A 24253-nucleotide genomic window follows, 5' to 3' on the forward strand; every position below is an offset into this window, starting at 1 on the left:
ACAAATTTTAATTTCTTAATTATAATTCACTTGAAACAATATGATTTAAGATAAAGTAAACTTTAAAAAAATGAAACTGGCTTAAAAAACTTCACTAAAAAATAACACTTCTTCTCTTCTTTTAATTTAGACTGTTAGATGCTAGCACGTAATTAAAAACAAACAATTATCAACAATTTAATAATCCTTAGGCATCAACTTCAAAAAGTCAAAATTAAAAACTAAGATAAGTTTTGTTTTTTTTGGGAATTTATTTTACACTTTCTAGTTTTATTTCAAATTTGGGTGGATCATCAAAAAATGCTACCTGTATGAGGAAAGGTAATAGGTAAGAAACAAATAAATGAGAGACCTAATGATAAAATAAGTGAGAGTCTTGATAAAAATAAAATAAGGAATGCTAAGAAATATTAAGAAATTGCTATCACACAAACTAAGGGTTTGTGGAGTACGGGTTTGTATTTTAATAAGAAGAAAAAGAATGTCAAGAAACAATGGAAGAATCTGCAGTCACGCAGATGAAATCTTAGTTTAAGCTTGTACCAAGGCTTTATAAACATAGAAATGGTATTATTTTTTACTATTATGGTATTATTTTTTAAGTCAAGTTTTTCATCTAATCTTCTTGAATTTTGGCATAAAAGTACTTAAAAAAGGTAGAATACCAGCTTATACATCATTATGCTATAATAATTTTCCAATGATACTGATGATAAAGAATCTAAAATATCTTTAAATTGTCTACGTAAACAATGTGATGATTTTTTGTTTAAAAATTGTTTCTCGTATATTTCTTAAGTTATGAGGAAAACACTTGCACATGACCACCACAGGAACTTTCAATGAAGAATTTTAAAAAAATTCTCAAAATGTATAACTTCCTTGCTTTAGTAAAATTAGTAAAGAAATAATAAACAAAAAACTGACAAATTAATAAATAATACATTTAAATTTTTGAAAAATTTCTTTAAGGTTTTCAAATGTTATTATATATTAGTTTTAACAGATTCTTTTTTAAAATAATTATCAGTATTCTAAAACAAAAACATCATATTATTTAAAAAATAAAAAAGTAATAGAATAAATATTTTTTTATTAGTTTTTTTAATAAATCTCAAATAAATACACAATCTCAAAAAAATTGAGATTGTGAAAACAAATAATAATAATAATAATAATAAAATCTTTTTGCCAAATTTGAATATAAATAATGTGATCGATCATTCACTGAATATTATTTTATATTATTTTATATTATAAAGTATAAAAAATCTGAAGTGGGACCACATCACTTCCTTGTATGCCTATTAAATTACATATACACATTTCTTTTAAATGAAAAGTACATAAAGTTTTATTTCATAAATAACTTCTGATATTTTTTCATATTTTTTTTTTATTATTATTGAATTATTATTCATTGTAAATTTTTTTTACAATCAGAGGTTAATAATTATTAATAAATCAATATGTTTAAATTAAAAAAAAGGAGATGAAGTCATATTTGAACCGATGTGCCTTCCCCTTCTAAGATTCAAAAATTTCATTAATTAAAATTTAATTTCATTTGACTATAACATCAATGAAAATAAGTACCACTTATGATATATCGTTGATAAGCACTCAATGAGATCTTATTACTGCAATTAAGAAAAAGTCCAAAATTGAAATTTTTTTTTGATTTCTGGACTTTTTGGTTAAGTCGATTGCAATCAAAAAGGGAGGTGACAACTAGATGTTACAACAGTCCTAAATCCAAAATTTTAACAGCCTACAGCTAATAGTTTTTGAGTTATGCAAGATACATACATATGTATGTATATACATATATACAAATACATACATACGTACGTAAAGATGTCATGCCAAAACTAGTCAATATGTATTCAGAAATGGACAAAATGGATATTTCTGTTGAAATCTGAAAACCAACATTTTTACGATCACAATGCTTCTACATCATACAAAGAAGTAAAAATATCCGGAAATACATCAGCTGATAGCAGTGTGTATATTTACTTTGAGGACAAGAAATTTCATTAATATTTTATAAGCCCCTTGTTTTTTCTAATATTTTATATTATTGTTTTTTAAAATAGGAAAAAAATTAGTAAAAAAATATAAAAATTACATTTAAAAAGAATCTGTTATTCAAAGAGAGAAATTTTACTTTGTTTTAAAGAGGGCCATTTGTCAAACCAGGTGATCCTAGTTTTATAAATGTCCCCTTATAATTACAAGATAAAATGCAACCTGATTTACTTTTACCTGAAATTATTAAGTTTAATCTGACAGATACAGAAAAAATGAAGTATACTGAGAGGAAAATAAAGATTCTTATAACAGTTTATAAGAAACAATGGTGGCTTAAAAAAAGAAGAAAAATTAGTATATAGAATAATGCCAACTGAACCACAATCCATTTATTGGAAAGTGATTAGCAGTTTTGCTAATTTCCTCTTACTATTGATGAACAAGAGTTCTTACTGTATTTTAATTCTACAAAAAAAAAAAAAAGAGTTTTTCAGTCTTGTAGTTGTATAGATCCATAACTGGATTCAAAAGCTGAAATTCCACAATCTCATTCTCTTTCTTTAAGAAAAAACTATACCTGTAGATCATCAATAAGGGAAGTATTATTAAATATAGTGTTCCATTGTTTTCTGAAGATTAACATTAAAATAAATAAAATAAAATTTTAACTGAAAATAAATTAAAACTGAACTGACCTATTTAATCAATAGATTATACAAGTGGTCCAAGAGGCTAACATGCATTAAAAATTAAATTCTCACATAAACATTTAACAAAATAAATTTAAAAAAAAATATATATAATTTGGCACTTGATATAGGATGATATAAATAAATACAATAATTAGATAAAGTTATTCAATTACATATATATATATTGTATATACACACACATATATACACATATATATATATATATATATATATATATATATATATATATATATATATATATATATTGTATATACACACAGGCATGAATATTTTATCACATCTTCAGGTTTTCTCAGTCCTTAAGGTTAATTTGCACACATCAATAAAACATAATTGCTTCTGAAACATACATCCAGCACTTGTTAACTATTCAGATGGTAATAACAATATTTATAATTGTAAAATAAACTAATGAAAAAGCTGACAAAGTATATTTCATGCTGAAATTTTCTGTTGAATATGTAATTTCATTTTTTTATTATAGGATATCAAAATACAGAATATAAATGTTCTGTGTACAAAATTACGAACAAAGTATTTGTTTTAAATAGATAGCTGAAGCTGACTGAAATTGTCATCTAAAATTTATTCAAACATATTTTTTCAGTGTTAAAAAGACACTTGATTCTCCTCTGTATTAACCAGAAAGATAACAACACCTCTATCCTTTTTTACCTAAGCAGTTTTACAATGTTAGAATATTTTTTTTTATTTTTGAATTTACAGAATTTTACAGGGAATCAATTCTTCAACATAATTAATATTTTAATTTCCTATTAATTTTTTTCAGATTCCTATTCATTTTTACATCCATTAGTTACTCCCACTTTATACAGAAAAAGCCAAATAATAAGAATATTAATAATGTTGATTTAAAAAGAGTATCTCAAGACTTTAGAGCCAATAATTTTGGAAAATAACTTTTAATTTATATTATATTGTTTTACTGTAGTACTTTAGTTCAATTGCTCAACTGCTGTTATTGCTTAGAAGGTAGACCACTTCTGAGCAATGATGCTATTTATTTTATTTTATTTTATTTTATTTTATTTTATTTTATTTTATTTTATTCATTCATTTTTTACAATGACCAGTAACACAGCTAATTAAATCAAAATAAAATTAGTTATAAATTTAATAGCATTTGTACCTAGATCCTTCAACAGCATAGGATGGCTGTTACAATAACTGGCAATTATAATTATCATTAATCCAGCAGCAATGTGGTGTTTTGTTTGAAACACATGGCAAACCTCACAAAATAATATCCTGAAAATTGAATGGTGTGAAGTAAGATTGATATTCCTATGGCTGAAGCCATTTTTAATAAACTGTTGTCAAAGTAAAAATAACTAATATTTATAAAAAGAAAAAAATTATTGTTTTCAACTTAAAACATTATATGTATGTTGTTAATGAATAACAGCAGTAAAGAATATACTTCACTAAATTTATACTGAAAAATATGTTTGAATAAGTATTCTTTAAAAAACAACTTTCAAACCAATACACAAATAATATAAAAATAAGTTTTTCTTAACAAACAACATATGAATTGAATCTGAATAAAATGAAAAAATTTGTATTACAGGAGGCAATGTATAAAGATTAGTTCAGAATGATATATTTAATAAAGATAGAAATAATAATAATAATAATAATAATATAAAAAGTAATAAATGTAGTTAAGATAAAAAATATTTATATTTTTAAGTTAATTAATTATAAAATTTAATAAAAAATCTAACACATCACTTTGCTACTAAAATCCTACAATAATACAATAAAGTACTGTACAAGACTAGGTTTGTTACAACATACAAGTAGCAAAATGACTAATTTTTATTCTCTGAAGAATTAATTACAAACCACTGCATTTCAATGCATTATGAAAGGTCTAATGAATAAAAAAATTATTAATTTTAAAATACATAATAAAATTGTACAAATAAAAGTTCATAAAAATTATATTATGAAAAATAAATAAATAAAAACAAAAAAAAATCAATTATTTCTTAAATAAATAAAACTTGAGACAAAATATGGGAAAATAAGAAAAGTTGATAAATTCAAGTACTTAGGTGAAGTAACTGAAAATAATGTTCAGAAAAAGAAGCAGTAAGTCAAAGAATCAGCAAAATGAGACCAGCCTACCAGCTCACCAAACATCTAAACAACAAAAAATCTATTTCTTTCAATACAAATTTAAGACATATTACAGTAATTCAACCTGAAGCCCTTTATGCAGCAGAATGTTTAACCCTTAGTAGACATAGTGATCTAAGGTAAACTGAAAGTGGAAGAAAGAAAAATACTGAGGAGAATGTTGGGACCAATTAAAGAAAACGAATAGTTCCAAAGATGACATAACAAAGACATTGAAAAGACAACATACACACATCGAAAGGATTACAGACACTATCAGAAAATCAAGAATTGCATTCTATGGATATCTACAAAGAATGGACCCAAACAGATATGTAAACAGAATTTTCACACATCTCTGTGTGTGAACAAAAACCTTTCCAAAAAGAATTAATTGAATTTTGTGGTTCAAAGGGGCCTATTCGAAAAAAGAAAAAAATTGAAAATGTAAGAAGAATAAGGAAAGGTGGGAAAGATATATTATTTTCTTTTCAGAAAAAGAAATGGAATGAATTTTTATTAAATGATACGGAACATTGTCCTAAAGCATAATGTAGCTTTATAAACCAGTAAATTTATCGACTAAATGAATTTAATTAAACAAAATAATTAACAAGTAACAGAAGAGATTGGAGAAATCACTAACATCAGAATTAGTCTGAAGGTAGAACACCTTATAATGATGATATAAAAATATCATGGTTATAGATATAACCAGAAATTAGTATTGCTACGATGCCCATTCAGTATAGTAAAAGAGGGAGGTCAAATGTATTTGATGCAGTTGCTGGTATTAATTATTCCTGTGATTTCTCATAACAGAAAATAAATATTAGTTATCTAATTTAATTTTTCTATTCAAATGAGCATAACACTATTAAAATAAATTTACAGGATTAATAAGAAACCCAGGAAATAATAACAATATTATTGCTAAGGTAAGTAGCAGAGAATGAATAAAATTAACAAGAAGAAACAGAAAAGACAGGAATAAACAAACTTTCTGAAAATGAGGTTGAAAAGTACGAGTTAATAAACAAAGCTGGAAAGACTGAATTTATAATACATATATGTAAAGATACTCATAAACATGTGTACTGAAGAATAAAAAAGTGAAAAAATTGAGAAGAAACATATCATAATTGCAAAAAAAACAAAAGAAAGTATTTATTTGCTATATTCTGAATGACACTTTAAAGTAAGAAATTTTGTTAGGGAGAAATAAAAATAGTAATCGCTAAACAATGTTGAAATATTTGAAGGAAAAAGTTTAAAAAGTATCATTACTTTGAAATAAAACTGAAATTAATCTTTTTAAGATTTATATTATTTCTGTGTACTGTTAAATTATATTTTAAATTCTATTAATATAAACCACCTAGTACAGAATATTGAGACGACATATCTTATCTTAATTTTTCATGAAAGTACATTTGCAGAATCCTGCATCCTCAGTCATGATTGAAATATTAAATTAAACGTATCCTCTCATGACTGAGGAAGCAGAATCTCATGAAAGTACTTTCATGATAAAATTAAGGTTATGTATGTCATATCTCAACATTCTGTACTAGATGGTTTACATTAATAGAATTTAAAACATGATATAACATTAAATTACCCAAAACTTTAAGAGTTGCAGCTCCCTTAATCTTCTGATAATTAGTTGTGTCTCTCCTATCAACATAGGAGATTAGAATAACATAGGAGTTTAGTCCTATCAACATAGGAGATTAGAATAACATAGGAGTTTAGTCCTATCAACATAGAATTCAGAGAATTCTACTTATATACATCTCTACATACAGATTTATTTATGCAGATTGTATGAGTAAAATAAAGGTCAGGTGTATTTATTTTTCACTAAAGTGTACACACCAAAGTAAACTGCATGAAACTATCAAACTGAATGTCTGCCAATCAAGGTATTTATTTACAATGGCTGAATGTTTTAAAAACCTTAAGACACAGGACAGCCAGATGTTTTAGAACACTGAGGAGACAGAGCGGTACATTGATTGTCTGAATGACCAGTAGGTGGATATTTGTGGTGATAAATAATATCTACACTTGGTAGCAAGTGGACACCATAACTTTGAATGTACTGTTGATTACAAATTTTATTACTGTTGTAATTACTACAGTTAATTACAAATTATGTGGTATTCAATGTTAATCAAACACAACAAAACATAAAACTAAGAAAGAAGAAATACTGTTCTCAGATTTAGACTGGTGTGCAAAAATAATGCTGTCAAGGATCTCTTAATGCAAATTCATATGTATTTATCAGAGATAGAAAATTATTACAAGTTTGTTTATTCTTCAATGATTACAGGTTCATAGCTAATAAGAATAATTTATTTTTTAAGATGTGGACAAAATTAATTTTGTAATATAAAAATGCCAATCTGAAAATACCAATATTTGAAATCAAAATCTTCCAGATGAAAGGCAGAGATGCTCACCAACTGCCATGGAGTGGCAATAAAACAACAGTAATCTTAGTAGCCATGGTGACTAGTTTTGGTAGCTTGTGGTGAACAGTTTGGAAATCACTGATTTAAAATAAAACATTATTAGTTTTCAATTATCAGTCACTATTTAAACATTCAAATCAATTATCAGTGGTGAATAAAAACTTATTGGCACAGCCATAAGGAATCAACTATAACTCATTGCATACTTCAGATACAGTAGACTGTGGTAGACTAAAAATATAGATAGATTCATGAGACTATTATTATTGTTGACTTAAAACTATAATTAAAAAGAATTAAAAACTACAGTACAACAATTGGTCAAGATTTTGAGAGAAGTATAACTTAGGTAAAAATAAAATAAAAACACAGAAAAAATGGATTAGTGAATATTTAAACTTAAGAAATTAAAGAGATAAAAGCAGTGACTAAATGTTCATACAAAATTAGGAAAAATAGATATGTATTTAAAAAATTAAAAGATAAAGAACAAAGTAAAAAAAAAACACAGATAGAACCTGGATGATTTACATTCAGGAGAGTAGAGATATTTAAAAAGTGGAACCGTAGAAACAGTAACACAAGCAAAAGGTTTTTTAAGTGAAAGAAGCTACCATCTACAGATCAGAATCATGATCTTTGATTAAAGAAGAATAGAGGAATATTCTTAACATAAAACTTGTAGATAAAAAGAAAAATAGTTGAAATAGTAAACACACAGTCTGATGATGCAAATATCAGAGTAGAATCAAATAAGTAGAAATACAAGTATGTAGAACCCTATTCTCAAAAAATGACTCAAGGTAGATGAAAAGATTGATGGTGTCAACTTGATAAAAGACAAGATCTGATCTGTATTCATAGAATGGAAATAACTAGAAAAAAAAACAAACAATAACAACAAAATATTGTTAAATTGTGAAAGGATTAAAAATATATATACAAAAATTTGTTTTCTCTATAATTTTACATAATATGAAAATATTTCATACTCCAATTAGTATTACTTACTTCACTATATGTGCATTATAGAAACAAATGTGTACAATTCCTGATTGCAGTTACCTTAATACAAGAAAATTGACTGTTAACATATGAAATAAGTAAAAACTAAATCATTATTTTATAATTTAACTTTTTTCTATAATATTGTTTCATATTATAATTTAATTTACTTTGAATTATTTTACTGTTCTATTTACATTTTTGTAGTACAAAAATATTAATAACAATATTTTATAATGTACTCTGTTTATGAAAAAATATGTATCATAAAATCTTTCAGTTCTTTTTGTAATAAAAAAACAATATTAATAAAAACTTAAATGACGAATTCCTAGTTGTTCACTTAATGAAAAACCTTCTCAGTGCTTTGTGGTGACAAATTTTCTAATTAATGACAAATGAAACTTCTGAATATTTAAAAAAAATATATAACATTAGTCAACAGACATGGATGAAACAGTATACTGTACAAAACTGAGAATAATAATCAAGTAAAAACTACTAATGAGTATCAAATTACAATGTTTGAATAAAAACTGTATGCTCATAATAGATTAAAATTTATATAAATTTCTAAAATTAAAATAGAAATGATTACTTTTGTAAAATATTTAAATTAAATATAAATTAGCATTAACAGCATAGCATGCCTATATAACTAGATTACCTAAATAAAAAAATATTATGATTACCGTGACAGTGGCATTTTTGTGTAATAAATGATGGAAATAAGCAAATGAGATGTTAGTTATGTAAATTATGTCATAATCACACTGTATTATCATCACTTAGACATTAAAGTTAAAATCTAATTCCCTAGTCTTTGTAGTTCACGTAATGAAAATAAAAAATAGACAGAAATAAAATTTCTAGACAGAAATCAGCTGATAACATATCACAAATAAACAGAATCATCTTTACGCAATTACAGTTAAATTAAATCTTGGATGAGTCGGGTATCTTGGACATCAAAAGTATCTTTAAGATTTATGAAACAGAATAGCAATTATTAACAAAATTTATTAATTTTTCTTTCTAATATTTGAAGTATTTTTTGATCTTCAAATATCTTAGTCATCAAACTAATTTTTTTATCAATTATTATTTATTTAATTTTTATAATGATTATTTTACCTAGAATTTCAGCTTATTTTTTGGGAGATGTTATGTACAATTCATTTCTTTCTTTTGCTTTCCACATCTTCATATACCATGAACTTAGCTGTTATTTATTTATTAATTATATTTTATTTTTTACATTATTATTATTATTATTATTATTGTTGTTATTTATTATAAACTTAGCATTTATTAGTAATTTATTTTTCTTTCTTCAATAAAATATGATTAGATTTTTTTCTAATTTAATATTTTGATCTCAGATTTAGGAATCTTATCCACTCTTTCCTTCTTTCTTACCCCCTCTCTAGAACAACTATTTACTTTTAAGATTCTGAAAAATCATCAATCTTGGAACTAAAATAACAAGATTTATTGGTGCCATTTTATAGTGAAAGTAGACATCTGTTAAAAAGCAATGATTACATGTATGAAGCAACTGTTACTTAAGAAATTAATTGACCAGATGGCTTGACAATCCTGTTTACAATGAAGTAAAATTATAGGATCAAACATTCACAGATATGATGAATAATTACACCTAAGTACAAAACTTTGTAACTTTACTGTAATGCTACTCAGATATATTTTTATATAAAGATAAACAATTATATAAATCACCAAAATATATATATTATATCACCTAAATCATCAAATACATATATGACATGGATAAATGGCAATTAAAGATTCCAAAAAAATAGTATTTTATAAATTATTTGTTCATTAAAAAAAAAAAAAAAAATCCGGAGCATTTGATACACAAATAAATTAACACAATACAAATGATTTAAAATTTAAGTGAAAGAAAGCCATTATACAACAGACACCTGGTTAACTACAAAGATTATTCATATACAACTTATTTCTAAGAATATTATGAATATATTACAAAGAAAAATATTTCTGAAACTAGATAAAAAATTCATGTCATATTGTCTAGAAAGATTTTTTTGAAGTATATAGTATATCCATCAAATGAGCAAAAGCAATTTAGACAAACATTACCAAATTGAATTCAGCTGTAAAACACAATATAAAGTTTTATCCATTTATAACTCAGAAGTACGCTGTATGTTACTGATGAAAATATTTGAATTAATAAAAATATTTTCTTCAGTAAAATTTTGATTTTGAATTTCTATAACTGTTTTTCTTAATATGTAGAAATTCAGGTGGCAGAATATAGTATGAAAATGAATCTTAGGAAAACAAAAGTAATCAGGACAGGATATGATAAGCTATCAATTGCCTATACAAAAGAAGGAACAACTGAACAAGTAAAATAGCAGATGTATTTAGATATGATATTAACAGAAAATTACGAAAGTTAAAACAAAACAAAAATTAGAAAAACAATGGTTAAGGAGACATTTAATATAAAGAAACAGTTATTAAGTAGTAACATGAATTATGGAATTTGATTTCAACAAGTCTCTTGTGAAATGATATCTTTGGATCGTACTTCTGAATTAATGTTAAACACTGACACTAAGAAAAAGAAAGTCTGAAAGCAATTGAAATATGGAGAGGATGAAGTAGTTTGGAGAAGATTAAACAGGCAGACAGAAAGAAAAATAAAATAATGAACCTAATAAATAGTAAAGTAAATTGGCTGGACATATCATGAGAGGAAAAGAGTTGATTTAAAACAATGTTAGAAGGATCAAAAGGTGGAAAAAGAAAGGCCAGAAAGAGTAAAAATTATACATGATCTTAAAGAAAGGAAATGAGAGTTATTACAAACTAAAAAAATGGACCTTTAAAGAAAGATCTGATTCATTCTTTTAATCTCTTTTCAATACACTTGAATTGATTCTTTAAACTGTGTTTGTTAGCTTCCTTATGATATAATGAGGAAGAATTCATCAAAAATCTACATCTAAATGAGGTCTTTTTAATTTTTGTAAGGAAGTAATAATTTTTTTAATAACTCAATAATTCTTCTCTGGAAAAAAAAGCTGAATTAATTACAGAGTAAATGAAAACAGTAACTATAATAATTTATATGTTTCTTGTTTATTATACTTTTTTCAGCTTGAGATATTCAGTACATTAAGTAAATACAGAATAGTAATTAAAATAACACTATCAGTTTTTGTAACATACAGGAATTGTCAATAATCCTGCAAACTTCATTATTACACAAATGTAATATCAAGAATTTGATGCTGAAATGTCAACAATATAAGATGATTTTGCTTTTATGTTCAACTGTATGTTACAACATCTAACTTTAAACAAATACATTATGCTTTATTTAGTTTTTTCAGCAAGGACACTGGTTAGCATAGAACACAAGGTACCACTAAAAAGAGTGCCTGAAATCTATTTAACAACTGAAAATGTGATGGTAGTACTAACGGTTTATGCTGGATTATATCATGCTGAATACACATGTTAATTATTTATGGTTTATGCCAGGGTCTGATTTTTTTTTGAAATGTTTATGTTCTTGATTATAAGAGAAGTAAAGAAAATGGAATGTGTATTAAGATGTGCTTAAACAACTTTTTGGATAACTTTTTTGGATAACCAAAAAAAAATTTAAACAATATTTGGTGATGATCATTTGGGTGTAATGCATAATTACAAAGATATAAGTAGTCAAATATCAGTCTATGAAAATAAATATTCAAGTTATCTTAACCCTACTTGATACCAGAAATGTCACCAAAGTTTGAAAGGCATCCTTGGAAAATGGATGCCAGTTGGCTGATGTAAACTTCCAAGTTATAGAACTACTATGGAAGGTTAGTTCTGAAGCAACTGTGGAAAGATACAAAGGAGAAACAGTTTGACATACAGGTATGTGGTATAGAGGTTTGATATACCTGTATGTGGTGCGACAAAAATTGACTGTTCCACCATAATAATATGAATACATTTTTTAGTTACAAAGTACAGTTTAGCATCTGGAAACACATCATTCCCATTGATTTGTCTCCTGTGACTACCTCCTAATGTGAAATTTAATTTCAAAGGGTGAAGATTTGACTCCATTGATGAGATTAAGCGACATCTTCAAAAGCAATGAGCAGTGCTAGTGCAGTCACTCAACAGTTCAATTTGAAGGTGATGCCAGTGAAAAAAAATTTAATGTAATTCTAACTGAACAATTCTTATAATTTTAAAAAACATCTTGGAATACAACTTCAAAACATTATAATTTTTTCTGTTTAAAAAATTCAAGACCTCTATAAAAGTTTAATGATAAATCTTTACAAAAATAATTCAAAAATTTATTTTATTACTAATTACAAAATCAAAAGAATCACAAGCATTTATGATTTTTTATATATTTATTTTTTTTACATATTAGCAGAAGCAGTTTGAAAAATGTCCCAAAGGCATGTAAATTACATTTACAAGCCAGAATTAATTTGATCAAACTTGTTAACAAAACTTTTTATTTGGATTATTCTGAATCCATCAATTACACAGACATATTTTTTTTATGCATAATCAAATTTATATAACATAAAAATACTAAATTTAAAGTTACTATCATTTATAGGTCATTTTTATTATGTTAGTGAATCCACACCTTTTCATATTTATAAAACAAAGGTTTGGTTTTGCATACAGCAACACAGATGTTTTGAATGATTCATATGTCAATAAATAACAAATAATAACTAAAGTAATGATAACATTTTAATAGTAATCATGAAGTAAGAACTTATAATAAAAGAGACATTTATTTATGTTATCTTAAAAGTAATTTTTATATTTTTGTTACACAACTAGGGATAACTTTAAGCTCAAAACCCATTCTTAAAAGCAGGAACAGATGAATTATTTATTAAACTGCAGACAACAATATATTATTGTTAATTAAATAATGTTCAACAACAATACTCTGATAACAAGTTTAGTATAACGTTTATAATTAAACACAAAAAAAAAAAACAACTAGACACAATAAATTTATCCTTATTATTCAGCTACAGCATTGTCCCATATCAAAGATATTATTAAATAAAATGTTTTTCCTAGATGAGCAATGCTTAGCTGAATTTTTGGTTAGACATTAAGGTCTGCCATCATTTTTCTGAAGTCGGCCAGTGTATTGTAATCAGGATCAGAATCGATGTCAGCAAAATCCTTATTTGAATCAGACTTGGCAAAGCTCGGGTTGTAACGACTAAGCGACAATGGACATGGTAATAATTCAGGCATCACAGAATGGTGTGTTATAAGAGCAGTCAATGTGCTGAATTCTTTTGTAAATCCCTGAAAAAAGATGAATATTAAATTAAGTTAGAGTATAAAATTACATAGGCTAAAACAGAATGCTATACAAAAATGTGAGCTGACACAATTATGTTGATAAATGGGAATTACAGATAAACAAAGATTTTTTTAAAAATAAATAAATTAAAACAACCAAATTTAATGAATTTTAACAAGAACAATGATTGTTATTGATGGATAAATTTAATTAAAAAAAAAAAAAATCGAGCAGTCACTTAATTTATTTTCTCAATAATGGTAGACAATCAAATGAAAACTATTAAAATTAAATTTTAAAGACAAACTAACCTTCTGAAGCCAGGGTTAAGGTTATATGTATCTGTTGCCATCATCAATACATGTTGGGAAAAACTCTCAGCACAATCCCTATAATATCAATTAATAGCACACTGTGTGTTTAAATCTACATGTTATTAAAATAAATGCCAAAATGTTTACAAGTAGAACTGAATTGTGAAATATTATCGCATCAAAATAAGTACACTTATGATAAGCTTTTATATATTAAATGAGTAATTGAATGATTTATCACATTTTCTAAAAATTTAAATTAAATTCTAAAAAGAGATCAGCATGGTATTTTTTATACTAGTCGTAAATAAACAGTAACACACTACTTCTTTTACAGGAATAATAATATTATATACTAATGGATTGTTCTCATCCCTTGTCACAATACCTTATCATATACAATAAACAAAAATTAAAAGAAATGCAAAAATTCAATTATTGGATAAAAACAGTGATCCAGAAGGAATTTATAATAACATGTTTCTAAACAAGAAGTAAAACTCATTTGTCCTGATATCCACTAACAGATGATTATAAAACCAAAGCACCGACAAGTCTTGTCACATGATGCATTTAGTGTCATTGGAAACAGCTATTAAAAACGGTTTCCTACTACTCCAGCGTCTTGTCGCTATCTTCTTTGATATCAGGAAGGTGTTCGACACACCCTGATGACGTGGTATTCTAGACACTCTCAAAGAATGGGGAGTCAGGAGCAATATGCTTGCTTTTATTAGGGAGTTTTCTCAATGACCGAACTTTCTGTGTTCATGTTGGAAATTCTCTCTTGGGTAGCGCCCATTTGGAGAATGGAGTACCTCAAGGAAGTGTATTAAGTGCTACTTTATTTTTTATAGCCATCAACGGTATAACTACATATGTGCAGACGCTCGTTTCATATTCTTTATTTCTTGTTGATTTTGCTGTATATACTGCATCCCATTCACCAACCACTGCCGAGAGGCAACTACAGAACACTACATCTCGCCTTGAAGCTTGGTCCAAGCTTCACAATTTAACCTTATTTTTCTTGTTTCACGGGAATTACTGTTCAGGTATTACTTCACAGGATGAATGAGGAAGATGATATGTATGAGTGTAGATGAAGTGTAGTGTTGTACAGTCTCAGTTCGACCATTCCTGAGATGTGTGGTTAATTGAAACCCGACTACCAAAGAACACCGGCATCCACGATCTAGTATTCAAATCCGTATAAAAATAACTACTAGGTCTTGAACGCTGGAACTCTCGACTTCTAAATCAGCTGATTTGGAAGTCAAGAGTTCCACCACTAGACTAATCGCGTTCACCACTAGACCAACCCGGTTCGTTAGTTCACATTTTAACCTGAGAACACAAAATGTGTAGTCTTTTCTCGCCTGCGGGACCCCTTTATTCCACAAGTCTTTCTAATTGGAGAGCTAATTGCTATCATTCTTTCTATCAGATTTTTAGTTTTTTGATAGCTGCCTTAAGTGCGTCAAATACATTAAAGAATTAAAAACGAGGTGTTCCAAACTTTTAGATATGCTGCGAGTCCTTAGCAATACCAACTGGGGTGCCGATCGGTCGTGTATGTTGCGTTTTTACTATTCCTTGGTTCGTTCCCGTTTGGATTATGGTTGTGTCTACACTTCAGCGAGTAATACCGTGCTTAAAATAGATGCTGTACATCATGATTTCCTTCGGCTTGCTACAGGTACTTTTAGATCAAGCATCCTTTTTGACTGCGGTGAGCCGTCACTTTGGGATAGACGGAACCAGGTATTATGATGTTATTTTACCCGACTTAAGGGCGGGTAAAATAACATGATCAAGTCACCCGGTTTTTGACGTAGTTCTTGGAAATACTTATTATCGAAGATATGAAGACCGTCGACGTTGTACTGTACCTAGGTGTTCGTACCCGAACCTTCACACCTTCTATATTTTCTATATATCCATGTTCATATCTTCCGTGGACAATCAACCTTATAAATTTTATGTTTGAGCTAACGAAATACAATAAAGAATCAAACTAACTGTTTTCTTTCAGAAAATGTTTCACCATATTCTCTTCAAGGCAAACCCAGACGCAGTGGTGTACGCGGATGGATCGAAACAGAGCGATGCGTATTTATTATTAATGATCGAACCTATATCCCCCATTTTGTTTCCTTTAATTGGTCTACCTGGTATTATGAGTGTCTTTACTGCTGAACTCTACGCTATAAATAAGGCTTTGAATATCATTAACCCTAAGTACCGTCGTATCCTTATTTGTAGCGACTCGTGTAGTGCTCTCCAAGACTTAGAAAATCTTTATTACAGGCATCCTATCGTCACCGAAATCTACAACGCAGTCGCGAGTTGGCCCATCGCAACACACAGGTGAGTTTCTGCTGGATCCCTAGCCAAGTGGGAATTTCGGGTAATGAACGTGCAGATTCTGCTGCTAAAGTCGCATGTAATCAACCATCCTTCACCACCCGTGTTTCTGCGTCCGACTTTATTAACCATGTCAAATACGTACTTTGTGCGATTTAGCAAGATGACTGGGTAGACACGGTGGATAACAAACTTTGCCATGTCAAACAAAACTACTGTGTTGCCATGGGATTCCTCCTCAAGGAAAATTCGCCAAGAGGAAGTGGTCCCTGCCGATTGCGGATAGGATATACGAGAGCTGCACAAGGGTACCTGATGTCAGCAGAAAACGCACCGATCTGTGCACGATGCAAGTGCCGCTTGACTGTGCGCCACATCCTTGTGGATTGCATAGGTTATGCCGCCTTGTGTCGTAAATTTAAATTGTTCAGTTATTTCCGTCAAATCACGGGCAGTAATAAAGAAGTTTTTGACTAGGTGTTTTTATTTCTACGGGGTGCTAATATTTTTTTCATACTTTTTAATAGTGTTTTTAGATTTTTTACAGTAGTTGCATGTTTTTGTGACTTAACACTTAGTTTAAGTTTTTGTTTTTAATATTTTCGTTTGTTATGATTTTGTTTTTAACTTTCTACTTTAAGTTTTTATTTTGTTTTAATTTTATATTTTATTAGGTTTTGTGATTATACTTAATTCAATTTTGACTATAAAATTGATTCCAATCTGTCTAAATAAACCCTCTAATTGTTTACTCTAGTTTTATTTTGTATAATAGTGCGATAAGTTTTGTTTCATGTTTTGTACCATAAAGTTAATTAAATCTGACCGACCGAACTCAATGAGGTAAATGTTTATAAGGCAGTAGCTTTTAATCTAAAGCAATGCATGAAGGCAGGTGAAATTGGTGGAGATAACTGTGAAAAAATTCTACCACAAAAATAAATGAAGTTCTTTAGAACAAGACATTCTGACAGTATGTCCAGCCAAAAAGCTGCTTATTTTCATAATTATTATGAATATGAGATGTTTATTAATGATCTTCTAATAAAACACAGCAAGTAATCAGCAATATAGGAATTTAAAAATAATTAGTTCACCCTCAGCACATAACCTATTTTCATATTCAATTTTTTTGGCTGCTACAAATAAACATTAGTTCAGTTTTCTAACTTATGTGATATTGTGTGAAAAATTTATTCAATTACTGTTTAATAAATTGGAAAAAAACAATATTCTACATCTGTGTAACATACCAACTAAACATCTTGTTATTAAGAATTTAGCTTTATAGTTTAACAAGACTGGTGTAGCAGACCTGAGTAACGGATTCTTGCCAATTAAGAAGAAAATAATAGAAAATATAATAATGGGAGGAATTCAGAAAGGGGTTAAAAGAAACACTGTTAGTAACAGGTCTGTTTAACAATTGTCTTTTGCAATATTGCCCACTGAACAGAGACTCATTCCGTGAGAAGAGTTACCGGACCAAGGATAGGAATGCATGGGAAAGAAAGGGCTTGGTTGATCGTTCTCATGCTTTGAGTTGGGTCTGGTCTGGCAGGTAAAGAGTATAGGAGTATAAATACTTCTGAGAAGACCAGTTAAAAATCAGTACTGTGAAATGAGTCTATGTGAGACGTTCTGATGTCAGATCTGTGAGGCAAGTCTGCGAGATGAGAGTCTGCAGATGTGAGTTCTGCGAACCAGTCTAGCGAGATGTTACGACATCAGTTTCATGAGGAGAGTTTGCAATACATCAGTCAGAGAGAGGATAGTGAAGAAGCGTATTTCCAGTGTGATACAAGTATATCAAGTTTGATACAACTGAGGTGTCACCATGAGTAATTCCGAGTAAACAAAAACAAGAAATAGTTCAGTGGGTTACTGTAAGACTATAAGTGAAAGAGATAATGTACTAAATTTCATTCATAAATTCATTGGGTAGTTTTATTAACAGCAAAGGTACTTGAAGTAAAAAAACTTTATACTTGTCTTATCTCTTGTACTATTGTTATTAATACAAGACTACAGGTCAAAAGTGTTATGACTACTGGTCATGCTATATCTTTTGTCAATGGGACTGAATTCTGGTTTTCATTATTTATTTATCTACCGTAAATAAATCCTGACGATTATTTTAAATTCTGTTTTATATGTAATCTCTGTTTATTGAAATTTATAATTATTTATTTGTTATTGACATATAATATTATTATTGTATACTGTTGCCATCATTGTCATTATTCTAATTATTATTGTGAGATGTTTTCAAACCAATAAACAGTAATTATATAAACATTCTAATTGTCAATCTCTCAATATCCTGATCAAGCCGAGAATACGTGACAACATCTTTATTTAAAGATGTGTCAATTTCTTCATGAAGTGCAAAGTGCTTATAATGGTAATTCAACAGGTACAATATTCAAGTTAAGTAAGTTAATGCAAGTACATAAATTTTCACTAACGTATTTTATGTTTCATTTTTCCTATTTATACAATCTAGTACAAGACACTTCATTTGATTTTTCTTAAATTTTGTACGCCTGATTTTAAAAATGCAGTAATGATGGAAATTAGGAGAAATATTGACTTCTGTTACAATTACCATAAGGATAGAGTCCTATTTTCATCACAATAAATGGCAACCACTAGCTATTTAAATACAGATTAAAGGCATGATTTTGAGAGTTTCAAAGTAGGGTCCTCATGAATATCTATAATCAAACAGTATTCATAGCTGTAATGAATTTCTTCTGAAGAATGAATATTTCTCACTCTGTTAACTGTCTCAAAATATTTCCCACATGATTTAAATTGCCTCACATGAATTACATATAAATTAACATATAAATGCACTGTGAGGGAAAAAATAGTGCTAATCACTTCTTACTGAACTACATATTGATGACAAATTATGTATTAATTTAGAGTTAATGAACAGTAAGGGCTCCTTATACCCAAGTATTTAGAAAATTGGGAAATAACAACTTATGATTTTTTATTATTAAAAGTGAAATTAAAATTATGTTTTAAAAGACAGTTCATTAGTTTTACTTATATTTCACAAAGACCACTGGCTTGCATCAAACTACAAGACCATTTGTAAAACAAATATTTCATCCAATCATGATCATAAAAGGCTTATAATTAGGCTTACCATACATCTGGGATTAGCCCGGACAGTCCTGGTTTTTAGTACTGAATGGGATAATGTCTGGGGTTGCAAAAATGTCCGGGGTTTGATAATTTTATGACTGGCAGGGATTTTTTTTAATCGTAGACCTATATGTTTGACATCGCATTTTTAAACATTCTCTTACAACCGTGCATTTCTCAGCCAACCTTGGAGCAAGTGCTGATGTCAATTTTGGTGGAGGCGTGGATACCGGTCTTGCCACAACTTTTTATTTAGTCATTTGGCAACACAAGAGAGAGGCAATGTTTTATGTTGTTTTCGTGTGTCAAGTAACTCATCTACACTTTTTTGATTACTTTATCTCTATTCGTTTTTTGTCTTATCATTTAGCAATAGGCAAATGAAAATGTGTATTTAATGCTAATCTGAAACAGGAATACTAATTTTTGATATTCTGTAATGACAGTAACAATGAACTTGTTTGTTGCACACTATATACTGGAAAATTTTCTGTTGAACATAAAGGAAAAGGTAATATTGAAGACCACGTGAAAGTAGCTAAACATAGGAGTGTTATTAATGCTACAGCTTCAGCAAACATACAAGATTTTTTTAAAGCCAAATATGGGAATAACAATAACAGTGATTTGGAGTGTGCTGCTAAAGAAGCTACATTTTCATATCACACTGCTCGACACGAACTCAGTTTCAAAACATCTGACTGCACAACTAAACTGGTTAAAAAGTTATATAACCCAAAATTTTCATCTGCTAGAACCAAAACCAAGACAATTATTGTTAATGTTATTTCACCATTTATATTTGATAATGTGTTGTGTTCTTTGGAAAACATAAATTACATAACGGTAACAATGGATATTTCAAACAGAAGTGAAGTAAAATTTATTTTGATTGTTGTGAGATATTTCAGTCTGAAGGAGGGAATTCAAGTTAAACTTTTAAATTTCGATGAAGTGTCAGGTGAAACTGCTCAAATTTTGACTCAGTATCTTTTGCAGTGTGTGAAAAAATACAAACTTGAAGAAAAGTTGGTTTGCTAAACTGCTGATAATACTAACAGTAATTTTAGTGATGTGAAGAGAAATGGGAATGAAAATGTGTTCAGGAAAGTTGAAAGTGATTTAGACAGACCTATTTTAGAAATTTGTTTTTCAGCCCACATTGAACACAATTGAGTACAAACAGCATGTGATTCTCTACCCCTGAACATAGAAGTTACTGTTATAAAAATTTATAGATATTTTCACATATATACAGTAAGAGTAATGGAACTTAAAGAGCTCTGCGAATTTGTGGAAAAAGATTACAAAACAGTATTATCTCATTGCAGCACAAGGTTCCTTAGTTTGTTATCTGCAATAGAAAGAATTGTTTTCATTTTTGATGGCCTAAAATCATACTTCTTATCTTTTGACAAATCCCCAATACTTTTATTTGATTTTTTGAAAATCTAGAAAGTGAACTGTTTTTGAAATTTTTATATGGTACTCTACGAATATTTAGTAATGTAGTTCGGATAATGGAAGCTAATTATCACAGCAACAGAAGCATTTCAGAAATATTCTGAATTAATTTGTCAACTTCAACAAAGAAAAACCCACAAATTTATACCATCTTGCCAAAGAATTGCTATGCATTCTAAAAGAAAATAATGATGTTCAGGAACAAAAATTCTTCAAAATGTGAAAAGAAACAAATTTTTCTTTTCAAAATGAATGAAAAGGCGGAAGTCAGCAAGGTCATTTTTTGTTTAAGCGTATTATTAAGTTTAGAAAAAAATACTAATTACACCTCTCAGTGATTTCAATCTCATTTAATTCAATAATGAATTCTATGATAAGTAACTGCAGGTGTAATGATTTATTTTGTTTAATAAAATAGGTATACTTCTTAGTCCATTGGGGATGTAATTGCATTAAATGAAAGTTGAAATTTCATACTGCCCCAAACTTAATTTTTCAATAAAAAATTAGATTAACAAATGACTCAACAAAACAAAGCAATGAAATATGACCAAAGAACTACTTAACTCGCTTTTAAAACTATGTTAAGAATTTTTGTAATAGAAATAAGTACTACAGTGAACAATCATCCCTTATCAAAACTGAATTGCACTGTAAAACAAGATTTAAAGAAAATATGATGTATAAATTAATATATAAACACATGAAGGGGCTTGTGAAATACATACAATACACACAATTTTCTATAAAATTAAATTTTATTTAACCCCATCAAAAGTCATAAAAGACTTCTGTAAGTTACATGGAATGCTAGAGATATCTATTTTAAATGAGTAAAATTACTTAAAAATACATATACAGAATGCATCATGAAGAAACAGAAAGAATTTGAGGTCATGCTTACAAGTGATATTAAAGAAAAAATACATACAAACTTATATTCAGAAATTCTTTGTTTTTGTGTTGTAGGTCAATTTCACCTTGATTTCTGCTCCCAGGGTAAAATGAAGTCATAGTGAAATTCTTGTAAGGATAAGTTTAATGATTTCATAAGGTTTTTTACATACAAATTTAAATAAAATACGTTCCAGAACTATAACTCCAGTAATTTTTTTTAGAAAATTATTGTAAAATACAAAAGGTTTGTCACAAATAACAATTTTTAAGGTTTGATTTAAAATACTTTATTAAATTGTCAGTAAACAACAACATGTTGCAACAAAATTTATAGAAAATATAACACAGAGTTAATCTATGTAAGAGATATCAACTGAACTTGAAGAACATTTTAAGAAATCTGACTTTCATTAAAACTAAAATAGATTGCAGAAAAATACTGTATTATAATTTTAAAAGAAAACAAAAATCATTTCAGTTTTGAAAATATCTAGAAACAAAAACAATTATTAAGTACCTCTGACACGCATCACGTCGTTGTCAAGCTTGCCATGGATGATCTGGACTTGGTTGTTGTTAGTTCGTACTTTCAGAACAGGGATTCCACTGAACATCATTTGAAACGGTGGGCTAGAATTGTTAGGCTGGTAGCGGGTTGTCAAATTCTCATCGGTGTCGATGCGAGCGCCAAATCGCCTCTTTGGCATAGTGGGATCACGGACGATGACGGTAAACTTGTTGAAGGTTTTATTGCACAAGTCTTTAATGAGGCCGGCGAATTGACTACTTTCGCCGTGCGGTCAGTTGCGGAGGGCCTTCCATGGTAGGGACATTGATATTACCATTGGTAAGGATACCCCTGGTAGGATTCAGAATTGGTCTGTAGTTGATGATGGCGAGAGTGATCATCGACTAATAGTATTCGATCTGGTAAGCGGGCTGTGCACTGTCTGTAGGGGCACCGTCCCTGTTCAACAGAGGCGTTTCCTGCACAGGCGGACGGATTGGCCTAGGTTTTCGAATATACTTACGGCCAGACTTCGAGTTCTTGCTCGAAGACTGGACGATATCCCATTAGATGACCTGGCAGTGAATTTCTCTTCGGCAGTAGTTGAGGCCGCTGACCAGTCGATCCCCAGAAGTACGGGTCGAGAGTAGCAGGATGCTGGATTCGGGATTTGACCGCGATGAAGCACACCGTGGGCCGGCTCAGGAGAGCCGCACAACGTGAGGCTGACCTTGATCAGCGTGCAGCTCTGCTTGCGGACTGTCGTCGGAAAAGGACCGAGTATTTTCATGAAGTTAGGACTTCGAAACGTGATTCCTGGCGCTTTTTTGTACAAGAGCAGGAAAATAAAGACACATGGAGTGTCGTTTATAGAGTACTCGGACTCAAGAAGAAAAAAGACATTCTTCTGTCGGCTCTTTCGAACCAGAATGGTGTTGTAATTGAAAAAGATCGTGTCCTCAGTCTTCTGATGAACGATCTTCTTCCAGATGACACCGAGGTTGGTGAAACCTCGTATCACCGACGTGTTCGCAAGGAAGTTGTAGGTTTTCGCTCTGAGGATTTGTCTTCTGAGATTACTGAGGCGGGAGTCCACCCAGTAATCTGTAGCCTAGCTGGAAATAAAGCCCCCGGATATGATTGTATCACGGTGGGATTCCTTGTTCGCACTTTGCCGGCGACTTTAGGCCTCTTGACTAGAGTATTCAATAGGTTGCTCTCTGCTGGACATTTTCCAGCGTGTTGGAAACTTGTGAAAATTGTTCTTCAAAGGCGGCGACAAGGACCTCACTGTGAGCGGTTCATACCATCCTGTGAAGCTTAGCCTGTAGTAGGTAAAGTTTTCGAGAAGGTTTTGTACCTCTGCATTAACAGCAGCTGACTTCCAATCTTATGCTAATGGACGACCAAAAAATGGTTTCCGTCCTGGCAAGGGCATGGAAGACTATTCTTAGGGTGCTGGATTTGGCTTCGATCAGCGAGTGAAAGTATGTACTCGGCGTTTTTCTAGACATACCCGGAGCCTTCAATAACTTATCGTGGTTCTCTTCCTTGTTCCAATTACAGAAGCGTGGTTGTACGCAAAATGAGATTCAGATTCTCTCGAGTATTTCAGCGACAGAACCATCGTCCTTCGTAGGAAAGAAAGAAGAAGTAGGAAAGACCCTGTCAAAAGGTTGTCCACAGGGCAGTGTGCTACGTCCACTCATCTGGGTCATTGAGTTCGACTCTATAATGCGGTTGCAGATGCCCAGCGGCTGCCGCATCGTGGCTTATGCCGACGATGGGTTACTGCTGGTCGCGGGCAACTCGCG

General features: G+C 29.5%; 1 protein-coding gene across 4 annotated transcripts in view; it reads right to left on the minus strand.

Annotated features, from left to right (window-relative positions):
- Positions 1-13135: 13135 nt before the first annotated feature.
- Positions 13136-24253, minus strand: part of LOC142318210 (EGFR adapter protein-like) — a 1091782-nt gene continuing 1080664 nt past the window's right edge. For all 4 annotated transcript variants that reach the window (XM_075354771.1, XM_075354775.1, XM_075354773.1 and 1 more), the window contains one exon: positions 13136-13732. In XM_075354771.1, the coding sequence (XP_075210886.1) occupies positions 13523-13732 (210 nt within the window). In that variant the 3' untranslated portion in view covers positions 13136-13522. The remainder of the gene's footprint in view (positions 13733-24253) is intronic.

This window comes from Lycorma delicatula, chromosome 1, assembly GCF_047948215.1.
Source record: "Lycorma delicatula isolate Av1 chromosome 1, ASM4794821v1, whole genome shotgun sequence".
NCBI lineage: Eukaryota > Metazoa > Arthropoda > Insecta > Hemiptera > Fulgoridae > Lycorma > Lycorma delicatula.